Source organism: Parasteatoda tepidariorum, chromosome 1, assembly GCF_982258835.1.
Source record: "Parasteatoda tepidariorum strain Cologne lab strain chromosome 1, Ptep-v5.0, whole genome shotgun sequence".
Lineage (NCBI taxonomy): Eukaryota > Metazoa > Arthropoda > Arachnida > Araneae > Theridiidae > Parasteatoda > Parasteatoda tepidariorum.
The window spans coordinates 84,752,924-84,776,990 of NC_141755.1; the positions used below are offsets into that span (position 1 = coordinate 84,752,924).

Here is a 24,067-nt window from a genome sequence, read left to right on the forward strand (position 1 = left end):
GGATAACAAAGAAAGAAGACCGAAGTCATTGCCTTAAAAGTTCTCTTGCTTCCCAATATCTTGAGGACTCAGTGTGTCCATGAAGGGCCACACATAGAAGCAGATGGTCCATGCCCAATTTCTCTCCGGATTAACAAAGTGCACAAAAAGGCGTGGTGGAAAGGCCTATGCGGATAAGTGAGCAGAAAGACAATCGTGGCCTGTATATAAGCGGAAGGCCGCAACTGCATCACGTCTTGGCTTGTCAGGAATTAAAGAAGAGCTTACATTTCTTTAACTTTTCAAACTGGGCGAGTCTGAAGGTCTTGCAATGAGTTGGTTTTACATAAATTTTTAAGGAAGTAGCCGTATTTGGTTGTTGTAGCAAATTGGCACCTTTCTTGGCAAGTAAATCTGCCTGCTCATTGCCCCAAATACCACAACTGGAGGACTATTCGCTTTCCCCTCTAAAATAAAGACCTCAAGAGGTCGTGACATCGGGAAATCTCAGGTGTCAAGGGACGTTCATGTGAGCTAATTGATTGCATGGCCGCTTGTGAGTCCGAGAAGAGAACTGCATTTTCAAATTTGTGTTGGAGGGCCAGTAGCTGCTGTAAGGCCGTACTCAAGGTCACTACTTCTCCATCAAAGGCGGTGCCAATGTATCCTGCTGGTACGTAGAAAGAGAAAAGTTCCGAAAAGACACCAGCCCCTACATTAAAATGGCAGTCAAATTGAGAACCATCGGTAAAAACATGTAGCCAATCGTCCACTGGGTATCTAATCGCCATTGTCTCCAGGGCAAGATTTTTTAGAATAATTGGAGCAACATCTTTTTTACCATGGACAGTTTTCACAAGATCCAAGTTTATTTCAACGTTTGTTATTTCCAAAGGGTTTTTAGGTTTCAAAAGAGGTAGTGCATGATACGGGATTTCAGTGTCGTTTCTAATGTTAGGGCTACTAATGGAGTTGAACATTAGTAGCCCTAAACCCAAAATTGGGTCGGTTGTTCAACGACGGATATAAAATATAAAGTAAAATATTATTAATAAAAAAATAATAAATTATTAAAAATTACTTTTTGCATGGAGTTTTCTTAGGATAAACGAATTTTATAATTGGGTGCAGAAATTTTTCGATTCACTTAAAAAATTACTGAGATAAGGTGAAATACGGAAAAAGCGAAATTAACATTAAGGGGCCTAAGTTTGGAGCAGCCTTCCTAACTACCCTACATTTTGCGGAACATAAATCCAAATACATCAAAAAAGGTAAGCATATCTTCGTGTCTGAATTTGTAAATCGTTTGCATTAACTAATTCACATATTTAAGGTCACACTCTCGAACCATTAAGATTGAGTCCTAGTACATGAAGATCTGATCATTAGATCAAAAGTTATTCAGTATGGTATTTATTTGCGCACTGTACAGGCTCTTTACTATGTACTATTTTTTTATGCAATCATTAAAAAAAAGTCTTAAGGTAATTCTATAGTGATGGTGTTTTAAATTATTTACAGATAGTTTACTGAAGTTAATAAAATGTTTATGAAATGAATCATAAATATTTAAATGTTATTAACAGATTTTATATTACTGGAGTATAAGAACCGCATTACTTATATTCAAAACTTTTGCAATCATTATAATAATTAAACTTACTAATTCTTCTGGCATATTTTTACTGAAGAAAGTTTGAGGTAAATGTGTAATAGGAACTTCTGAAAATGCAAAAACAAAACATTTATTAATTTAATTACAATAAACAGATTAAGAAATAGTTATTCATCTACTGAATTAAAATATCATGCAAGTAGATTTTATTAAATAAATTTTCTTCTTCATACATTGATTTAAAGATATATAAAATTTAAAAAAAGAAATATCTTTGCTTTTTTAAAGATAAAATCTTAATAACAACTTCGTAATATTTATATGTAGCTAGATTAAACTTATAATTAGATTAAACTTCAAAATATAATTAAAATTTTAAAAAAAATAAAAATTCATGTTACAAAATATAATTAACAGAAATAACTTACGTTTAGTTTTACAAGGTGACATAAGAAAATACAGAATTAGTTCATTCAAATCTTGCTTATCAATGTTTGTTTTATAAGGACATAAGCCTAAAAGAAATGCAATTCGTTTGGATATATCATATCCTAAACTGAAAATGAAATAAGAAAACAATATTAGCACATAGAAAAAACTAAATAAGTATATTTAAAAATAATTACAAACATGTATTTTTGAAAAATTTAATTATTGCCATTAATAAGAACACTGGTTTATAAAATCAGTTATTACATAATATTATACATTTTGATAAATTTTTACGGTGTTAAGTGAGTGCCCATTTAAAACTCAAAGTATCCTTTTCAGGGAGGAAGTGCCCTGCCGTTTTTTTTTTTTTTTTTTTCCTTAGGGAGAACTCTGGATACAAGCAAGCAAGAAATAGAATTAAACGATTCCGTTCAAAAACATTAACCATAAAAATCTAACAAACAATTTTAATTGATTAATTGTTAGTATTTTAGCATAAAACGAATTATAGACAGAAAAATGAAAATAGAAGCAAAAACAATATAGTGCTAGGATTTTTGATCATTTTTAAGTGAAATTAAAACAAGAAGAATGCGTCTGAAATGAAGATCTAGCTTACGCTACTGAATATTTCACAGATGGCCATTGCCAGCTGTAATCTAGGGGAATTTGAATCTGCAAAATAAATGTACCAACAAAACTGTACTGTACCTGCAAAATGATATAGAACTCCACAACCATAGCTACAATTATTAATGGAGATTCACAAATAAAAAATATAGTTTGTCATTGGATTTCTCAGAAATTAACTAAACACAATAAAAAGTAGGAGCAGAATTAATAAAGAAAACTTTCAAATAACATAAAAATGGGGACAGCAACATTATTTCGAAAATCATAACTGGTGATGAAAGATACATGTCCTTTTTTTAACATTTAAATACCTAAAAAAGCTAAATATGGGACTTTGAAGATGGTCCCATGCAAACACCGGAAAAAGACAATGTGCCATGAAAAAGTAATGAATACAATTTTTTTCAGAAATACAGGACTTGTTGAAGTCATCAAGCTTTGAAGTACACAAGACAGCCTGATTTGATTGGCACACTAATAAATATAATGCAGAAATTCTTTAAGCAGAGAATGTCAGAAATCATGCTCCACTGTGAACTATGACAATGCATCTTCTCTTTCAGCAAGATTATCAGTTCAGTTTTTAGAACAAATACAAATGAAAGTGGTAGGACATCTGTTTATTCACTTGGCCTAGTTATGCATGACTTTTAATAATTTTTAAACATAAAAAAATTTTTATGTGGACATTGTTTTTATTCCTAAGAAAAAATTGATGGAGCAATAAATGCATTTTTCTAATTGATTTTAAGTTAATAATGGCTTGAGGTATTTTTTGGAAAACACACCTGCTGAAGTGTGTTGATGCCGGACACAAATGTGAACGCTCCTAAGATTTTATAAATATAACTTTAAAATCCTAAGTCTATCTCACTAATTTCTGAGTGACATCGTATAAATGTATATTACATGATAAATCCTTAAAGCATGCTGCAAAATATTCCAAAATCATCATTTAACAAATATTATAGTCACTTACGTATTTAGAAACATTATTCTGTCTTTGTACAATGGAGAATCTTCATTAAATCCAAAACCAGAAAAATCAAGTATATTTTTTCTAACTTTGGCTTTCTAAGAATGAAAAATATAAATAAATAAACAACAAAAAATCGTAACATCAATAAATTATTTGAATACTTGTGATAACATTGACAACTAGATAAATGAATTTCACAAAAAATTCTCAAAATTATCTTGTTAAAAAGATTATAAATTATGATAAAAATATCAATTATTAATTAATTAGCATCATTATTTTTACATAAATAATAAGTTAGTTCTTAAGAACATGTCAAAATTGATGAATAATAAATATAAATTATATTGACCATAAATTTTATTCTGAAAAAAAAAGACAAACTGTTAAGAAGAAAAAAATTTATATGACTTACAACTGCATCGGTCATGTATATTAGATGATGTAAAACATCCAAATCACTATAATTCGCAGTAACAACCAAAAACTTAACTAGAAATAAACAGGAAATTAGTAATTTCAACATCGAAATATTTAATATTCTAATAACAATATTTTTTATTTGAAAATTACGAAATTGATATAGATTTATTTGTTGTATTACAAAGATTTTAAAGTTTATTTGCTTTCAGTTAGCTTTTAATCAACTTTACCAGCTTAAGATGGTTAGCTGTACTCAGAAACTTTAAAAGTAATGTCAAAACACAATGAAAAATCTAATTGATATTCAATAAGTAACATATAAATAATATAAATGATAAAATACCCACCAATATGTTAAACTACATAAAAATTAGCAATAAAAAAATTATTGCTACAAATTTAATTACCAAGGAATAAATTAATTCCTGAATATGGTATAAAACATTATTATATACTCATGTAGAAAAGTATTAAAACTAAGGAGAAGAAATTCAAAGAAATATATCACAAAATGACATATGGCCCAATTTGAAGGGGAAAAAATGGAAAAGAGATATTCAATAGTTTCCTGTGATAATAATGATAAATTATAATGGTTCAAAAATTTTGATTTAAAATTTTTATAAATTTACTTTAAATTCCATATATTACTTTATTTTTCAGCAATATTTATGTGTAGTTAAAATTATACCATAAGATATCAAAACAGAAAACGCTGTAAAAAGAGATAACAGATGGAATATACCATAATTTAAAAGCTACATTTATAAGATAGAGATACATTTGTCAATTCAAAAATATATTAAAATCTGAAATAAAAGTTATTAATTTCGAAAAATAATAAAGATAACAACTCTACCATTGGGTAAATCTCCAAGTTTAGAACTTTCCCCTTTATTTGGAGTTGAGATGGTGGCACCAGATGCTTTTAAGGCTCTCCTCTTATATACAGTTTGCAGCACTAAGTAATAAATAATTATTTATGAAAATTATTCCTTAAATGTAAAAAAATTTCTAAAAATATTAATAAAATATCTTAGAATGTATGTACATAAAAAATTTTTTTTTACTAAAGAATTTTAATTTAATATTTCATTTTTTTTTAAAATATGTAACTCATTATATATATATATATATATATATATATATATATATATATATATATATATATATATATATATATATATATATATATAGATAGATAGATAGATATGTATGAACAAGACATCAGTGGGTAGATGAGAGAAGACAAGCAAATTTAAAGATGCAGAGACAACATGATATTCAAATTTTTTTGCCCTTACTTTTTCACATTTTTTATGTCTTTCGGAGGAAAAAAAAAGAGTTAAGGGGAGAAGAGGTTCTTCAAGACGTGGCTTAGTAGATATTAAAGATAGCAAAATATAATTGTTATAAAGAATTAGATATTAAGTTCATGTTTTAAAAAATTGTATTTATGTAAGTGTTCTTTAAGATGACTGTAAATTAAATGCTACATATATATATGAGAACAGTCGCAGCAAATCTGTAAAGTGACACAGGTGTAAACAACAGATTTTTTATTCATGTATTATTATTATTAAAGCAGTTTATTATTAAAGTAGCTCAGTTGAGCCAGGAATCCACCCAGGAACTTGAGCTCTTTGCTTTTTATAGTAGGGTTTATCTAGAGAAAAAGGTTACAAAAGCCCTAATTATATCATAATCATGCGATAAAGAAAATTTTAAATGATTTTATCTAAATATTTACAGTAAATGCAGCCTTTTTTTTTTTTTTTTTGAAGTGCCAGGTTTAATTACTACTCAATCACTTCAATAAAAAATTCTAAGCTAATATTTTATTAGCCAAGTTTGATAATACACACACTTACAAATTTATTACATCTAATATTAACTCTAATTTTATAAAATTTTTGGCTATGTATAAATACTAAAGCTCCGAACACCAAAGCAGATATCATTACTCCATGTTAATGCTATCCTCAAATTACATAAAAAATCAGTGTGATTTTATTTCGTTTATAGTGCCACCTCCACTACAGGAAAAGAGCTAGCTATCTTATTAGAGTTGCAATTAAAACAACTATTTCATGCTGTAGTTCAAAACAGATATATATATATACAGTGGTGGCCAAAAGTGTGGACACTTTTTGAAAGTTTCATGTTTTTCAACTTTGTGTGCTTGTAGAATATATTAATTTTCACTTAAATGCAAACGTTTATATATCAAATTGAAGGTAATTTAATGTAGAATTCAATAATAAATACAGTATTGCAATATCTGTATTACAAAAAAAGTTATGCAACAAATAGTCAGATCTATCTTAGATTTGCATTTTTTTAAAGTGATACTTACACAATCAATACTTAGTAGGATAACCCTTATTTTTTAAAGACAGCTTCACATCGTCTTTTTATTGAGTGAACGAGTGTTTGGAGTTCATCTTTCGTAATCACATGGTGCCAAGAATCAATTATAGCTTCAATAAGTTGTCTTTTATTGGATGGACGTTTTTTTCGTACAAAAATTTTCGAACGTCTACACAAATTTTCAATTGGATTGAGATCAGGGCTGTTTCCCGGCCATGGTAATATATCTATGCCTTTATTTTGAAAGCATGCTTTGCATACTTTTGCTGTGTGGCATGGAGCTGAATCCTGCTGAAAAATAAATGGTGCGTTGTAGGGGAAGAGATCCCTGATGGAAGGTATCAATTTTGGTTTCAGGACAGTTTCGATGTATTTCTTGGCATTCAGGCTGCCATAACAGGCCGAAAAAAATGCACAAGTGCTACTACCGATAAAAAAATTAAATGGCTATGCCTTCCAGATAGAAAAATGTCATCAGATGCCATTAGATGTGAAATGAATGTAGCTGGTATAGCAGTAAGTTCAAGAACAATAAAAAGAAGGATATCAGGATTTGGACTACAAGCTAGAATTCCAAGGAAAAAACCATATTTAAGTCAAAAGCAACGCAAAAAACGAGTTAAGTCGGCAAAAGAACACATTAAATGGTCAGAAAATCAATGGAAGCAAGTAATCTGGAGTAATGAGAGTAAAATATCGCTCTCTGGAAGTGATGGTAGAAAATACGTGTGACGTAGAGTAGGTTAAGCACTTCATCATGATTGCATTGAAGCAACTACAAAAAATCCAACAAATGTCATGATTTGGGCATGTATGTCTGCAGATGGTGTGGGCCAAATTCAAGTGATTGATGGCATCCTGAATGCCAAAAAATACATCGAAACTGCCCTGAAACCAAAATTGATACCTTCAAACAGGGATCTCTTCCCCAACAACGCACCATTTATTTTTCAGCAGGATTCAGCTCCATGCCACACAGCAAAAGTATGCAAAGCATGCTTTCAAAATAAAGGCATAGATATATTATCATGGCCCGGAAACAGCTCTGATCTCAATAAAATTGAAAATTTGTGGCGACATTTGAAAATTCTTGTACGAAAAAAACGCCCATCCAATAAAAGACAACTTATTGAATCTATAATTGATTCTTGGCACCATGTGATTACGAAAGATGAACTCCAAACACTCATTCATTCGATGAAAAAACGCTGTGAAGCTGTCTTAAAAAATAAGGGTTATCCTACTAAGTATTGATTGTGTAAGTATCACTTTAAAAGAAATGCAAATCTAAGATAGATCTGACTATTTGTTGCATAACCTTTTTTGTAATACAGATATTGCAATACTGTATTTATTATTAAATTCTACATTAAATTACCTTCAATTTGATATATAAACGTTTGTATTTAAGTGAAAATTAATATATTCTACAAGCACAAAAAGTTGAAAAACATGAAACTTTCAAAAAGTGTCCACACTTTTGGCCACCACTGTATATACTGAGGTCCAAAAGTTCTTTAATAAATTTTAAAAAAAAAACATTATTTTATCCATATACCGATTTTTCAAGACTGTGGTGTGTCTTCAGATTTAACAGTTTCACTTTTACTTACATGCATTTAATTGTTCAGCATCAGCTTGTTTAACAATAGCAGGTAATGGTACTTTTGGAGTTCCTTTTTGTGTCTATAGGAGGAACATAAAAAGTTTAATTGGAGGCTTTTAATTTAAGTACAACATAAATATCTTTTCAGAATTAATTTCAAAAGCACAAGTTTAATACAACATTCAGTCATTATTCTGCTTCATTCATGGAGACAAATAATAATACAATATGACTGAATACACAATATACCAAAGGTAATTATAAAATACCAAAATTTATAGCCGCGATGGTTCAGGGGATAGAGTGTTCGCCTTCCAATGAGGCGAACCGAGTTCGAATTCTAGTCGATACGAATTCCACATCCGGCATGCACCGACCACAGTGCTGACGTGAAATATCCTCAGTAGTAGACGGATCAGGGGTTAGAGTCCCCTTACCATCAGGCTAACTGTGGGAGGTTCTTGTGGTCTCCCTCTCCCTGTAACGCAAATGTGGGTTAGCTCCATAAAATAGTCTTCCACGATTGCAAATTTCTCCCAATACTTGATCCAGGAGTACCCTTGTCTTTTGGATTGGGTTCAAAATTACAAGGCTACAAAGTTGAACATTAGTAGTCGTAAACCCATAAAATTGGGTCGGCTGTTCAATGACGGTTATAAAAAGAACATGTGTTACGCCATTTTTTTATTAAAAATGAATAATTACACATTTAAAAAATAAATAAATAAATAATAATATTTATTGGTATGCAATCATTTGAAATTCTCAATTTCTATTGAAAAACAATCTTTTTGGACAATATGGGTCAAAATTGTTTTCTCAACCATTATCCTAAAAGTATGAGTAAAAATTTGTAGTAAGGCAGTAAATAATTACAACACTATCTATCCAAATGATCAAGGTAGTAAGACATAATATAAGAAGGCGGAGGAAGGTTTTCTACATCATAAATTTTTAAAAGTACGGATTAAAAAAATTCCAAATTTTTTTTTAATATCTATGCATAAATTGAAAAAATTATTTTTGTCAAACTATAAAGCTTACTCATTTTGAAAATGGAAAAAAAAAGAAAAATTAAGCAATTACAATACATAAATGAAAGAAATAAGTACCTAAACTAAAGCATAATTTACAATAAAATTAGTAAAACAATTTGAAAGGTTTGCATTAAAACTATTTTATAACTGCGAAATGATATAGCAGATCTCAGCCACATATTCCTAATGAATAATAAGAAAAAATAAATTTTAAAAGTTAATTGACAATCGTTTTTATTTTTTTACATTTAATGCGTAAACATTCCTAAGAAAACGAGCTGGAAAAACAATAAAAAAATGTTAACAACAAAGCTAAATTTTTCATGAGGCAAATTTTAAATAAGAAAAAATTGGTGAAGGAAGTGTAAAGGAATACATCACGACATTTTATTAACTACCAATAGAAGATAATAATACTGACCTTAACAGCAGGGCCTGATGGAGTCCTAGGCACATTGCTAACAGTCTAAAAAAAATTATAAAACATTAAATGAGAAAATAAAATTAGTTTTAATACATAAAATGAAATTAGTTCTGAATCAAAGAAAAACAGCATAATGAACATAGTTAAATTATATATAATATTAAAAGAAATAAAAAAATACAACTCACGAAACACAAGAATTTAGTTTTTCTTACAAGCAAATAAAAAGATATATCTATATTTAAAGGGTTTTTTAAACCCTTTAATCAAATAAAATAAGGATTTGATAAATTTAGTTCATACCTGAAGTAGTTTAAACGAGCAAAACCTATAATTTACAAAGTTTCAATGTTTTTTTACAAGGTTTCAAAGTTTTCTTTTGTTTCGAAAAGTTTTATGGTTATTTTTTGAATAAACTGTGAAAAAAGCCCATATTTTAAGGATTCAGAATACAAATCTGTCACAAAAAATGAATATTTATTCAAAGAAAGTAAGTTATTGAATCCAATTTCACAACTTAAAATATTTTCTACTCAAATTAATTAGTATACTTTTGTCAATCTGTCAAACAAATAAGATTTAATTTACATTTTAGTATATGATAATCCGATCAATAGATAAAAAATAATTGAGATGTTCAATGTTTCTACTTTGCGCATGGTATATATTTTTTATTAACTATTTGGATAAATAAAATTTTAACCAAACCTGATAGTTTGAGACATTTCCAATTATTCCAGAAGTAGAAGTAGGCTGAAATATTTAAATTAATTTTATGTAGGAAAAAGATTGAATTTGTGCATATTGACTGAACTAAATATTTATATACTTGTCCAATGTACCATATCCACTACCAAATTTTAACTTTTAACAATATTCACTACCAAAATTTAACTTTTAACAAACAGTAATGAATAAAAATTTCCCAGACATGCACGAACATTAAATTACATGTATCGGAAATACCTTATGAAGCCACTAAGTACATTGAAACAGAAATTTTCAAGTTTTTGAGAAGCCTATTAAAAAGCTGATTGTTGGTGCAACTAGCACATTATTTATCTTCATGTGCATAAGAAATAAATCTTTAAATTCATGAAGCAAATTTAAATTTAATCTGTTAATTAATCTTTTAAGAAATGTGAGATAGTAACTAAACAAAATACCTAGTCATTTATATTAACAGTATAATTTTCAATTTAATTTTTTGTATTTTTAGTAAGATTCTGGTCTGATTAAGATTTTTATAATGAATTTCAGAGACTGGAATGTTACATATCACACATACTTTTTTTTAATTGATAATTTACAATCTAAATATCATATTTTTGATCTTAATTAAAATTTGTTCAATACTTATACCTTAAAAAATGAAAATTTACTTTTTTACACCACAAAAAAAATAAGTAAAAATAAATAAAGGAAACTTTAAACCCATTTTTGAAGACTTAAATTTCACTTTGACTAAAAAGTTTATTTTTTAAAGTAAACATGTTGTTTATCATCCTAAAATTTTGTAATTCCAAAAAAATAAATAAATAAATAAATAATTGGAAAATTGCAACACCATCATTAGATTTTTATATATAGTTAGATAACATGCAGGAAGTATTTTGTATATTATAACTATATATTAATACTATAAGTAGTATTTTGTATACTAACCTGGGAAACAAAGGTGCCTAATGGAGTCCTATGCATATTTAGTGAAGAAGACTAAAAGATAATTTTAATTAAAACAAAATTGTAGTTCTATAAAAAAAATTGATGATTTTATTGTGATAACAGTAATGGCCTTTCAAGTACAGGGTGTTTATAAAGTCCCGGACTCATTTTGATGTTTAATAACTCATAAAATAATAAAGATAGATTAAAATTAATAACATAAATGGTTATATAGACTAAAAAAGGTTCATAACCCTTGTCAATGAAATTCCACAAATGCCCCCTTCATTGCACGGAGAATATCAAGTCGATAGTCAATTTCACGCTAGGTAGCGGCAAGCATGTCGGCATCCACAGAGGTTATTGCGGTTGTAATTCTGGCTTTTAGGTCATCAATGTTCGACACAATCCTCCTATAAACATTGTCCTTTATAAATCCCCAAAGAAAAACGCCCAGCGGCCTTACATCAGGTGATCTGAGTGGCCAAGGAATTGGACCTCCTCGCCCAATCCATCTTCCTGGAAAATGGTCATTCAAAGAACTACGAACGATGATATCCACATATACCTCCGTATTCGATGATACTTCGTATTTCCACAACTAGAAGAGCTTCAGCCACATGTCTTTTTGCAACAAGATGGAGCACCACCTCATTGGGGTATCATTGCTCGCAGTTTTTTGAATGACCATTTTCCAGGAAGATGGATTGATCGAGGAGGTCCAATTCCTTGGCCACTAAGATCATGTGATATAAGGCCGCTGGACTTTCTTCTTTGGGAATTTATAAAGGACAATGTTTACAGGAGAATCGTGTTGAATATTGATGACCTAAAAGCCAGAATTACAACCACAATAGCTTCTGTGGATGCCGACATGCTTGCTGCTACCTGGTGTGAAATTGACTATCGACTTGATATTCTCCGTGTGACGAAGGGGGCACACGTGGAAGTTCATTGACAAGGGTCATGAAACTTTTTGAGTCTATCTAACCATTTATGTTATTAATTTTAATCTATCTTTATTATTTTATGAGTTATTAAACATCAAAATGGGTCTGGGACTTTATAAACACCCTGTATAAGAGGCTACTAGTCTAGCAGCTTTCAAATCATATATGAAGCATATATACCACGATTGACACAATTCTTAAGCAAAATATTTAGGATATTTAATGATTTAGTAAAAAAAAACTTATCATTCAAAGTTTTTAAAATTTACTAACATTCTATGAAAAATTTGTTTAGATTAAATTTATTTTGACATTAAAGAAAGAAGGAAAAAATAGAACTGATAATTTGGCAAAGAAAAAATTTAAATGTAAACAATTTATTAATGATTAATTATATATTTTTAATTCTTTTAATTTATTGCTATGATCAGACTCCGTGAATATGTTTGTAATTGAATCTTGGACAAATCTAAGTAATATAAGCATTATATATTTTGAAAAAGACAAATTGATATAAATTTTATGTTGTTTCCCTTTAATTTGAGTTCTATTAACTATTTTCTGTACCAAAACCTTCTATAATGGTACATAAATAATGGCAATTAAATTTTTTAATGTTCAGCTATTTTAAACATTTAATTTAAATATCAGGACTAAAAAGCAATAGAAATATTTCTAACAGGCAGAAGAAATTTATTTGAATTGACCTAAGACTTGAATAAATTTTACGGAAATAGAATCAACATATTTTTAATTCTTTAATATTTTATTTATATAGCTTACACTGATAATCAGCAAAGTCATTTGGACATTCTATTAATTATGTTTTAGCAAGCACCTGACTTTTAGCATGTAAAGTCAAATTATATTAATTTTAATTTATTAATCTATATATATTAATATATATTAATCTATTATAATACAGTAAAAGATTCATAAAATGCAATTATTTAAATGACATAAACCACATTTGGTGTTCCACATTGATCAGTTCCAGAGGAAATTTGCTGCCATGTTTTTAAGATAAGTTTAACTCCTTGAGTGTTAGTCCCGACTTTTTTCCAAACTTTTAGACGCAAGTTTCCCTGTAGCAAAAAACTGGTTTCCCCCAAGTAATTTAATGGGAGAGCGGTGCACAGCAAGGAAATTTTTGTAGAATTTTATTCAGAGGCTCAACACAGAGGGTTAATGATATGTGCAATGATTTAAAAAAAAATTCTATAAAATACAAAATTCTATAAAATACAAAATTCTATAAAATACAAAATTCTATAAAATGATCTTGTGTTTCAAGGTTTGCATTATAAAAATCTTTAACTATAAACAATTTTAAATTCAAATACTTAATGCATATATCTGAACATTAGAACAACTTAAATAGTATAATCAGGATAGGATATGAAATTAAAAGCTGTAAAATTAGTAATCGATAAATTGGATGAATAGATAAATAAGTTATTCAATAAATGAAGATTTGGTTACACTAACCTGTGGTAAAAGAACATTTTTCTGTAGGGTAGTTTGTCTCTGCTGAGTCAATGCCATAGCTCGTTTCAGCGCCTACAAAAAATTTCAAATAATAACTTGATAAAAGATTTAAAAAAATTTTACATCTATAAAAAAATAATCTTAGTCAAAAATTAAAAAATAAGTAATAAAATTAAAAAATAAACAAGCCTGTTATACCTGTTTTATACGAATAAAACAGGCATAATAAATTCATGTTAAAAAGAATTCTATAGAGAATTCTATTCATTAGAAAAGAATTCTATAAGAAAATATATATAGTGATTTGTTAAAAAAACCAGTAGCTAAAAGATAATGTAAGTCCGCACACATTTTCACCTCATTTAAGTCATTAAAGTAAATTCAGATTTTTTTTAAAAAATTACAATACAGAGAAGTATAATGTTAATAATTAGGTTATGGTGAAATATTTCACTTTCCTACAAACAATTTGTCTTTAAACACTAAAATTGATATTAAAACACTGGTTAGCTTTTCTTTCAAAATTATAAGTCAATAGTACAGGAAATAATATAAAAATATCTTTTATTTTTAAAAGGCAGCCAAAACAAGTACTTAGATCAAACACAAATTGAGCCATTTCCCTAATTTCTTTGGTAATTTAATAACATGGTCTGACCATTCCCTGATTTGATTGGAAAACAAATTCCAAATTTTCTGTGACCTTGATTCTTTACCTATGAATTTTTGCAGTGAAGCAATAACTGAAAACTACAAATAGTTCTTTTTACATTTTCAAAAATACTCTCAGAACAATATAAAAATAAAGAAAAGTTCAGGTAAGTTCCCCATTGAAAAGAAGTATATTTCTACACAGCAGAATGGAAAAAAAAGCGCAAGAAATAATTTTTTTTTTTAAAAAAAACCACTAGTTGAGGTTTAATGTTAAAGAATATTTAAAAATTAATTTTAAAAAAAATTCTAATTCAAAAAATTTCTAATCAATGTAAGTACAATCATTGATAATCAATGTAACAAGTAATGAACAAACTATTCAATGTCAAATCTGATATTTTCACTCGGAATTTGAAATGATTTTAAATTTTAAAGTAAATCAATCTATTTAAAACTTACCAATTCATCATTTAATCTCTTCTCTCTATCTCTGATTCGTTGTTCCCTTTTAATGTCTGCTTCCTGAAAAAATAACAATAAAATTTAAAACAAACTGGAAACCAAAATAAAATAATTTCTAGCGATTAGTACAAAAAAGTGAAGATAAAAAATTGTGAAATTCATTCTAAATGCAAAATACAAAAAGTTTAAAAGATTACATATTTTAAAATATGTTTCAAAATAAATCAGAAAACCAAACCAAAGTTCCATATTTTTAACAATAATTTTTGAAAAATGTTGTACAAAGTACATGATTTACTGATTATAATCACTTCTATTCAGGAATCTGAAATTAATGTCTAAAACTTATTAATCCTAGGTATTTGAAAACAAAAATTGATTCATTAGATTTTAAAATCAACAATTTCCTGAAAAGACAAAGTAGGGCAAATAAATTGCTTTACAAATTTTAATGTGTTGTTATTTCGACTGAATTATTTGATTTTAATTCCTAATATTTAGAAATCAATCTCCTTTTGGAAAAGGGATAATTAAGCCCTTTTTAGATACACCCAATGAAAAAAGCACCTTTAAGGGCTTTTAAAAAACGAAAATAAGCACCTTTAAGCACTTTTTAAAAACGCTACGCACCCTGTTACATTCGGCATCTTTTCCACAATATAGTATTTTCAAAATAAAAGCTTCAGTTTTTTTGGTTCTCCCTACTGTCAAAAACTTTTTAAAATTAAACTATGAAATTTTATTATTTTTTTTACAGAGTAAAGAATGCTTAGTTTTTATTTTCTAAGAAACACTGGTCAAATGATTTAGTTACCTAAAGGTTACAAATCCATGACATGGAGTTAGTATGATGTATAATATCTTACATTTCTGAAGCACAGAGTATATATTAATAGAGATCAAATTAAGAAATAATATTTTACTTACCAGACGCCTAACTTCAGCTTCACTCATTAAAACTTTCCTATTTGCTTTATTAGCCGGTGGCTAAAATTAAAGAAAAAATATTGTAAAATAACAAAATAGGGACTATAACCAAATTTATCAACAACAAAAAAGAACCTTTCAAGTATTCAAAATATTTTTAAGCATTTCTTTTTTAAAAAAAATAATAAATAAGGATGTGCGCACCAATGAAGAATTTTTATCTTCCTATTATTGAGTTCCTAAGTTCTTCAGGCATATATCTACAATGAGCAAAAAAAAAAAAAAAAAAAAAAAAAAAACAGACCACCCTGAATAACTTTTGATCTAAAGATCGGATTTTCACATTCTAGGACATCTTAATGGCTCGAGGGCCTGACCTCAAATTGCTAATTAATAAGCACAGAAGATATTTTAAGATACGAAATCAGTCACAAAAACATACTTTCTTCGTATAATCATACCTTTTTTCAATGGATTCGGATTTCTGACTCCCAAAATATCGCGGCAATCAGGGAAATATGGTCCCAATAGTTTGGTCGGGAGAGCACTCCAAAACTTGGCCTCCTTAATGTTAATTTTACTTTTGCATATTTCCCAATATCTCAAGACCTTTTTAGGTGAATTGAACAATTTTTTGACACAGTTATAAAATTTGTTTATCCAAAGATAATTCAATGTAAAAAATAGCTTTTAGGAAATGTTTATTATTTTATTTAATAATAGTCGAAAGGATTTTGAATAGTAATGTATACAATTTCCTGCATCATTTTAAAGAATATAATTTTACATGGCAAAATACAAATTTTGAGCAAAATTGGTTGATTAGTTCCTGAGAAATTGAATTTAAAAACTGTATACCTTACAAATAAAAAAAATTTCGACTATTATTTAATAAAATAATAAAAAATAATCAATATTTACTAAAATTTATATATATTTCATATAATCGTTGTAGATGTCACAAGGGTTTGGTTCAAGATGACATAAAGATACCTTTTATATAACTAGTATCTTCGCTTATATTTTTATTGTTTAGTTCTTAGGCAAAAAAAACTTATGTTTCAAAATCGAAATTCGAACATTATAATAATATCACATTGAAAATTGAAAAACCATGTTACAGGAGCCGAAAAATGGAAAAGTAACTGCTGATAAACTATCAACTAACGATGTTAAATTAAAATTGAATCGTCACAAATCGAACACTTCGAAAGAAGCGATGGCTTAAATTCGAAATTCTCATTAAATATATAGGAATCAATTTGAAAAACCATAAGGAAGGGGCCGAAAATTGACACGTGGACTTAAAAAAATGAATAAAAAATAGTTACTAAAAAAACTAAATGTTCTTTATCGATTAAGAAATTTTCGGAAAATAATTTCCATATTTCACAAAAATGGTCCCCAAAAATAAAACTTAGATCAACCCTAAAATATTATAGTAGAGCATTATAATTTTCAAATGGAGCAACTGCGATGCTTCCGCAAGTTCTTAATAGTGAATTTAATTGCATTCATTTTTCACATTTTTCAAATTAACAATAAAAAACATTAAAAATTTATACAAGATAATAAAACAATATTTATCCCAATAAATAATTTTATAAAAAATAAGAATAGACAATCTGAAGTATATCCATCATTCTACATGTTATGGATTCTAACAACCATAAAGGCTTTTCTAATAGAAAGTTTTCTAAGTCACAAAACCATGGCGTACTACAGTTCTGTGAAATTTGGCTGCATGCCAAATGGGGTGAAAATCCAGGTAGTGTAGCAACCCTGATGTAAGAGTTTAAATTTAATGAGTGCTTGAAATCAGAATAATATCACTTCGCTAACATTTAAAATTCAATAAAGAATTTTTGTATTTAGTTTGGTACTTTTTTTACGTGATCTTTTTATGAATTTAGAAATTTCATTAAATTTGTACATTTTTATCCTATTTGTAATATAATTTGCATAAAATCCAATTTTTATAAAAGGACTACAATACTTTCAAATTCTTAGAGTGGTGTTATAACTCTCTGTTGGGAATTAAATTCAAACTTTATTTTAAAATTTATATGCCATGCTAGTTTTAAACCAAATTTTCTATTTTTGGAACATTGGCCATTCAAGGGTTCCATTTTAAGATTTCAAGTTAGTCATTGAGTTACATAATGAGCATTTATTCACTTGGTATTTGGACACTCATTCAAGATAAATAGTTACCTTTAAATGGAAAAAGAGGGATTTATTGGAAATAAAACAGAGAATATGTAAATAGAATATATAGATTTTCAGAAAAATTTAAATCTAGATATTTTTTTGCAGTTTTTCTAAATCCTAAATAACTTTTATTTTACTTTCAAGACATCAGGCTAAGCTGTATGTTCAGTAATTTTTGAAAATTTTTGCAGCGATGTGATTTTTTTTACCACCTTCCAACAACTCTAAGAAAATTGAAAAAGAGAAGAGTGAAACATCAGGTTGCCACATAGAGAAAATGAAGGAACTTATAACACACTGATTTTCTAACATTCAAAGAATTGGAAAACAAAACGAATGTAACATTTACCTTTTCTTTCTTTTTTACCACTTTCTTCTTAGGTGCAACAGGAGCTATACCTAGATACAAAAAATAAAAAATCATATTTTATAAAGCAATAGGAAGTAAAAAGAATGTCTTAGGAAGAAAAAAAAAGCATTATTATATTTAAATCATTTTAGATTAAAAATATATGTCCGTTGATCTTGGAAAACATTTAACTTTATACAATAACTTTTAAGAGTAAAAATTAACAGAATTGCAAATTCTATCTACTAGTTTTTATTTGCAAGAATTTAAACTGTTTCTATCAAGAGTTGAGTTCTTTTTTTTTAATATGTTTTTTTAAAAATAATATTGACATTAATGATGTCAATTGAAACAGATGAGATAATCCCACCTTTAGAGTTTTTAACACAACTTAAAATTTGAATGATCAAAGAACAGCAATGATATAAGAGTATAAATATTAATGTTCTCTGAAAATTGCATTAAAGAATACTCTAAATACAAACATTTGTTTGCATTTTTGATATAAGAAATAAAAAAGGGCCAATATTAACTTGCATTGATAGCAAACAAATATATATATATATGTAAAATGATGCAGTCGGACCGAGCAGGAAAACAGACACAGGATTTTAATTAAATCAGAGTAACTTTTATTTGATCATTCTTAGTTGAGTGGGAGCGAAGAAGTGATGTTTACTCCATCAGCAAACAGTCTTTCTGGTAGGGAAAATCTTGCAAAAAAATCCTAAAATGTCTCTATTTAGGGGAAAGAGGGAAATCTCAGAAATTACTATTGGTTAATGAACTTGCTCGAGTGATTCCCACGGCTTAAAAGGGAAAAAAGATCTTTATTTAAATTCATGCATAGTTGGGCCAAAAATAGATTTAGAAACAGGATGTAGCTTTTAAAAGTGTGAGAAAGTATTTCGATTTGAATAATTAATTAGTAATAAAGTAGGAGTTGTTTTATAGCAAAGAAACTAACATAAAAAGATTAATAAAAGCTTTTTATGTTACATATATATATATATATATATATATATATATATATATATATATATATATATATATATGTAATGTTAAAACAATTATATATTAAATATAATCCATAAATAGAGCATTTATCCAACGCGCAAACGTTTAAAAACCTTTCCCACAAGAAAGTAATAATATTGATCTAATTATCTCAAAAAATGTGATGATGTGGCTTTAGCAGCTTGGGAAATTGATCAGTCCCACGCTACTGAGCCTCTTTCCAAGGTCAAATGTGCTATTCTACACCTATCCACCAGCATGTAAGGTTGTCATTCTGGGGCTCTGGCCCTTACTTTAATAAAATTATATTATGATTCCTGTATTTTCCTGTATCTTTTTCAAGAAGCACCGGCCACACTACGAACTTACAATGTTTAGGCTTTCAAAGCGTAACATATATATACCTTATTTCTACAATGACTACTAAATTTATGTATATTATTCAGTTAAAACACAAAGAATGTTTAAAATAAACATATGCTCTTGCTTAATATGTAATCCTCGAACTTAATATGAAACATGAATTTATTTACTTTTCTAATTAATGGAATAAATTATTTTATGAGACTATTACAGTAATGTTCATTTTTAAACCATAAAATTTCCTCTACATACTTTTGGCATCGACTATCCTAATTGGTTTAACTGGCTCTGAATGAACTACATGCGTTTCCATTTCTGGGAGAGGGTCATCTATAAACAAAAGAAATGTCACAAAATATGGAACTTACAGCAGGGCACAAAAATCCCAACATTATTACATGCTCTACCGAGCATATTAGTATATAGAATACTTGGCCAATATTTTTTTTTACAAATCCATTTTAATTAAAATACATAAATGTACCTAACAGTAGTCACTATCTGGCTGAGAAAAAAATGACATTGATAACATTATATGAACCTTAACACTTTTATTTAACACACAAATTAGAAAGATACAATGTTATTTACAGAAGAAAAAAAATATTAGTTGTTATTAACAAAGAAAATTAATCAAAATAAAACAGTGATGGTGATTGTAGTATAACCACATAAGAATATTTTTATATCATTTTCATGCTTAAAATTTACAACCAACTTTCAAAGTGTATTATTTTGATCTTTAAATTTAAACATAATAAGTTTAACTTTATCGGCAATGCCAAATTTAAGCAAAAGCCTACATTCTGAATCAAACCACCATGGTCGTCTGAAAGAGTTACGTCATTGTGATGTCATCATTGATACCGTATTGTGGTGTAAATTTGCATGCTGTTGAAATATTAATGTACAATTAAATATTTCAAACAGTTTAAATACCCTTTAACTGAATGTTCATAATTCTTCAATATTCATGATTTCTCATTTCATTTTCTTACCTTTCTTGGGTATTAATTTCTGATCCTGCAACATAAAGGTGTTTGGTATTGCCTATTAGTAGTTTTATAAAAATAAACATTGAAGTGGAATAAATACAGATATTTTTATTTATAGCAGCTGAGAGAAACTTTTAAAGAAAAAAAAAATTAGCATTACTAAGGTAAAAAAAAAAAAAAAAAAAAAAAAAAACAATTTAACTTTGTTTTTATGGATTATTAGTAACGTAATGAATTCAGTAACATTTAGGTATTTTCAAAAATAAATGAAATTTTTCTTAATACTTTTGTACAGTTAATTCATTTAATACAGCATCCTAGCAATTTTCATCAAAATTTAAGAGGTTCAATGCAACGCTTAATGATACATAAAATTTTCTGAAATTGAGAGCTATTCATTGACTTTTCAATAATTATCAATTAAATGATTATAAGTTTATAAATAACTTTTATTAATATCTTACTACTGCCAGCTTAACATATTTGTAGCTGTTTTGTTTATTGAAGATCATATATTATGATTTGCTTAGTCAATTATCATAGAATGCTGCAATTTGTATTTATTTTGTTAAATTTTCATAGAATGGCATAAAAGAAACAAGTCATGCCATATTTCTACAAATCTGTTACTTAAATATACTTATCTCCTCCATAAACTGCATTGGAGTTTCATAAATTGTATGAAATTATTTTTGATACCCAATAATTATTACATCATTAAAATTTATACAATATCAATTACTACAATAAAAAACATTATAAACAATTGGATGGAAAAAAATTGGCAAACCTTCAATTAATTCAACTTCAATTTCAGAAGAGCCACCCGGTGCTGCTAAGAATTTCATTAATTTATTTATGACAGTTTGTTGATCGTCACCAGCATGATCGATACAAAGTAAAGTTGAATACTCTTTTAGAGTGCTTAGTGAGAGCCTGTAAATAACAATCGTTTATAATTAATTGTTTTTCAATTGATTAAAATGAGCTTTAATGAAAACAAACAGGTATAATATTATAAACCAGCCAAAAATACATCATAGGGACTCTTAATTTGAAAACCAATTCAATTTTTAATGAGGAATTAATTCATTTGTCATTAAAAAAAATAATAAAATTATTTAAAGCAGAACTCCTAAAAAATAAAATAAAAACTTAAAAATATATTCTGTACAGTAAGCAAAAAAAATCCTGCACACAGTGAGTGCTTGTTTTCATTTGCCTTATTAATTTTTTAGTTTTATTCTATTGCTTTCATAAATTAAAATATAATTGTATATATGTTTGCCATTTATTTTCTTCATCATCCCAAACTGGTTAAAAAAATGTGCAGTTCATGAAACAAAAATACAAATCAAGGATTACAACAACTAATACAATGAAACTTACAATGATAATAAAAATTCCTTCTGCTTCCAATCATCAGAACCTTCAAGAAAAGGAAAACCTCCAAAGGCTAAAATATTTGCTTTCAAATTTTCTGGCTAAAATAAGTATTTTTATTTTATTAAAAAACAGAAAAAAAGGCTAAAAATAATTAATATTTAAGTTAATATAACCAATGATGTACACTAAGTATTATTCATTCAAAGAAATATCAGAGTTTAACATCTGCTATTAATATAGCTTACAGCTTTCATAACAAAAATTTGATTCTATGTTTTTATGAATACTAATATCAATATTCATTTAATGAATCAAAATTTCAAATAAATAAATAAACCAACAAATAAATTTAAAAAAAGAGCATGAGAATATTAAACTAAAACAAGCAAGATCAAACATTTTGGTTTCTTTTTTTTTTCTTAACCATTTCTTCAAGGAACAATCATTCCTTACGATCCACACACAAATAAATCAGATATTATACAAGACTAGAAAAAAATTATTTGTTTTCCTATTTCTTTTGAACTTTCTTAATTAGAAATTTATCTTAAAATTTTTTTTTATTCAAATGCTATATTCGTACTGTTTGTTTACTTGTTACAAAAAAACAGGCTTTTCTTTTTAAAGCAATAAAATTAATGCATTTAAAATGGTATATGTTAATGTTTTTATCTCTAGAAGTTTTTAACAAATAATATAATTTTAAAAAAAATCACATAAAAGAAAAATATTTAAAAGTAAACTACAGAAGTAAGTAAAATTTTAAATTGTATTTTTTTTTTTTTTTTTGGAAATAGTGACTCACATACACCATTACATTATTTTACTCAATTTCAGTTTCTCTTTACTTTAGAAATTGAATTAGTTTCTAAATTTAGGTTCTAAATGCTATCTAATTATATATAAAATATCCAATTAATTACCACAACACTTTTAAAAAAAGACAGAATAATTACAACTCATAGGAAATATATAAACACACAAAAAATTTTTTTTATTATTTTCATTTTATTTCATGCATTTTTACTGATTGTTTCATTAAAAAAATGGATAAAAGGAGAAGTCTTTAAAGCAAGCTTCGAGGAAATAGCTTTGATTGATTATTAGTTATTTAATGATGAAACATTTGTACAACTTTACTCCAAACATACTTTGCTTTCATGTAATACGAGTAAGTCGTAAAAATTAATTTTAATGCATTCAGTAGCAAAATACAAGTGTAACATGGATTTCTAAAAGTAGATTCTACAAGTTATAAAAAAAATACATACTTTATCAGATGCTCCAAAAAGTAAAATGTGAAGACGTTGCAGAGCGCTGAAATTTCCATTTTGAATACTTTCCCTGACTATAATGAAATAAAAATGTTTAATACGAAATTTTATGAAATTTTCAAAAATGCTAAATCAAAATAAAAATTTTCAACACTAATATAGAGTGCTTAAAATATATGTGCTTAAACACATTTTTTTTTGTCTAAGAATGTCAGTAAATAGTCATGAATTATTTCCTTAATATTACCAAACCATATAAAACTTCAATGCTACAAATTATTTAAATTAAGAAAATACTGTGTTAGAAAAATACAAAACAAATTTCTTCCAAATGTCGTTTCACAAATACTAACTATCTTAAAACATGAATTCAAAAACAAAATATTCCCACTTATGGCAACCTGCTGTCAGAGTACTTTTTTTGTGACAAAAAAAATAGCAGTCAAATATATCAAACATAAAATAAGAATTTAATTATCCTGATTCTCGATTTGATGAGATACAATTTACCTCATTTTAATCTGTGAGATTTGATCTGAAGATTTTTCTCAATAGTGTCAAATAAAAGCAAGCATTTCAAATATATATATAGAATTTTAAATTTGCAAGTCAAATATCACAATGTACACAGTTTTAAAATTTTTCAGAGAAATTCTAGTTAATGAGAGGAAGCTGCAAACCTTGCATCAATACCTCATGGCCAGGGCCTAATTTATTATAAGTTCTGAGAAACTCAGGCCTTGGGCTCCCCTATATGCCACTAATATTTTTTTTGTGTGTGTTTTCCTTCAAAATCCTTTGTTAGAATTATAAGTAAACAAAAAT

At 27.4% G+C, this 24,067-nt stretch overlaps 1 protein-coding gene across 13 annotated transcripts in view; it reads right to left on the reverse strand.

The window, feature by feature from the left end:
• LOC107438258 (uncharacterized) overlaps positions 1-24,067 on the reverse strand; it is a 69,484-nt gene that overhangs the window by 15,405 nt on the left and 30,012 nt on the right. For 7 of the 13 annotated variants that reach the window (XM_087168078.1, XM_087168071.1, XM_087168072.1 and 4 more), the window contains exons 16-32: positions 23,240-23,316; positions 21,972-22,066; positions 21,373-21,518; positions 19,840-19,917; positions 18,208-18,257; positions 15,648-15,707; positions 14,718-14,780; positions 13,605-13,676; positions 11,167-11,217; positions 10,210-10,254; positions 9,499-9,543; positions 8,048-8,120; positions 4,924-5,025; positions 4,057-4,133; positions 3,642-3,736; positions 2,026-2,153; positions 1,646-1,704 (exon numbers count right to left, since the gene is read on the reverse strand). In XM_087168078.1, coding sequence (XP_087024204.1) covers positions 1,646-1,704; positions 2,026-2,153; positions 3,642-3,736; positions 4,057-4,133; positions 4,924-5,025; positions 8,048-8,120; positions 9,499-9,543; positions 10,210-10,254; positions 11,167-11,217; positions 13,605-13,676; positions 14,718-14,780; positions 15,648-15,707; positions 18,208-18,257; positions 19,840-19,917; positions 21,373-21,518; positions 21,972-22,066; positions 23,240-23,316 — 1,316 coding nt within the window. The remainder of the gene's footprint in view (positions 1-1,645; positions 1,705-2,025; positions 2,154-3,641; positions 3,737-4,056; positions 4,134-4,923; positions 5,026-8,047; positions 8,121-9,498; positions 9,544-10,209; positions 10,255-11,166; positions 11,218-13,604; positions 13,677-14,717; positions 14,781-15,647; positions 15,708-18,207; positions 18,258-19,839; positions 19,918-21,372; positions 21,519-21,971; positions 22,067-23,239; positions 23,317-24,067) is intronic. The other 6 variants (XM_087168093.1, XM_087168088.1, XM_087168067.1 and 3 more) reach the window with 2 other exon arrangements.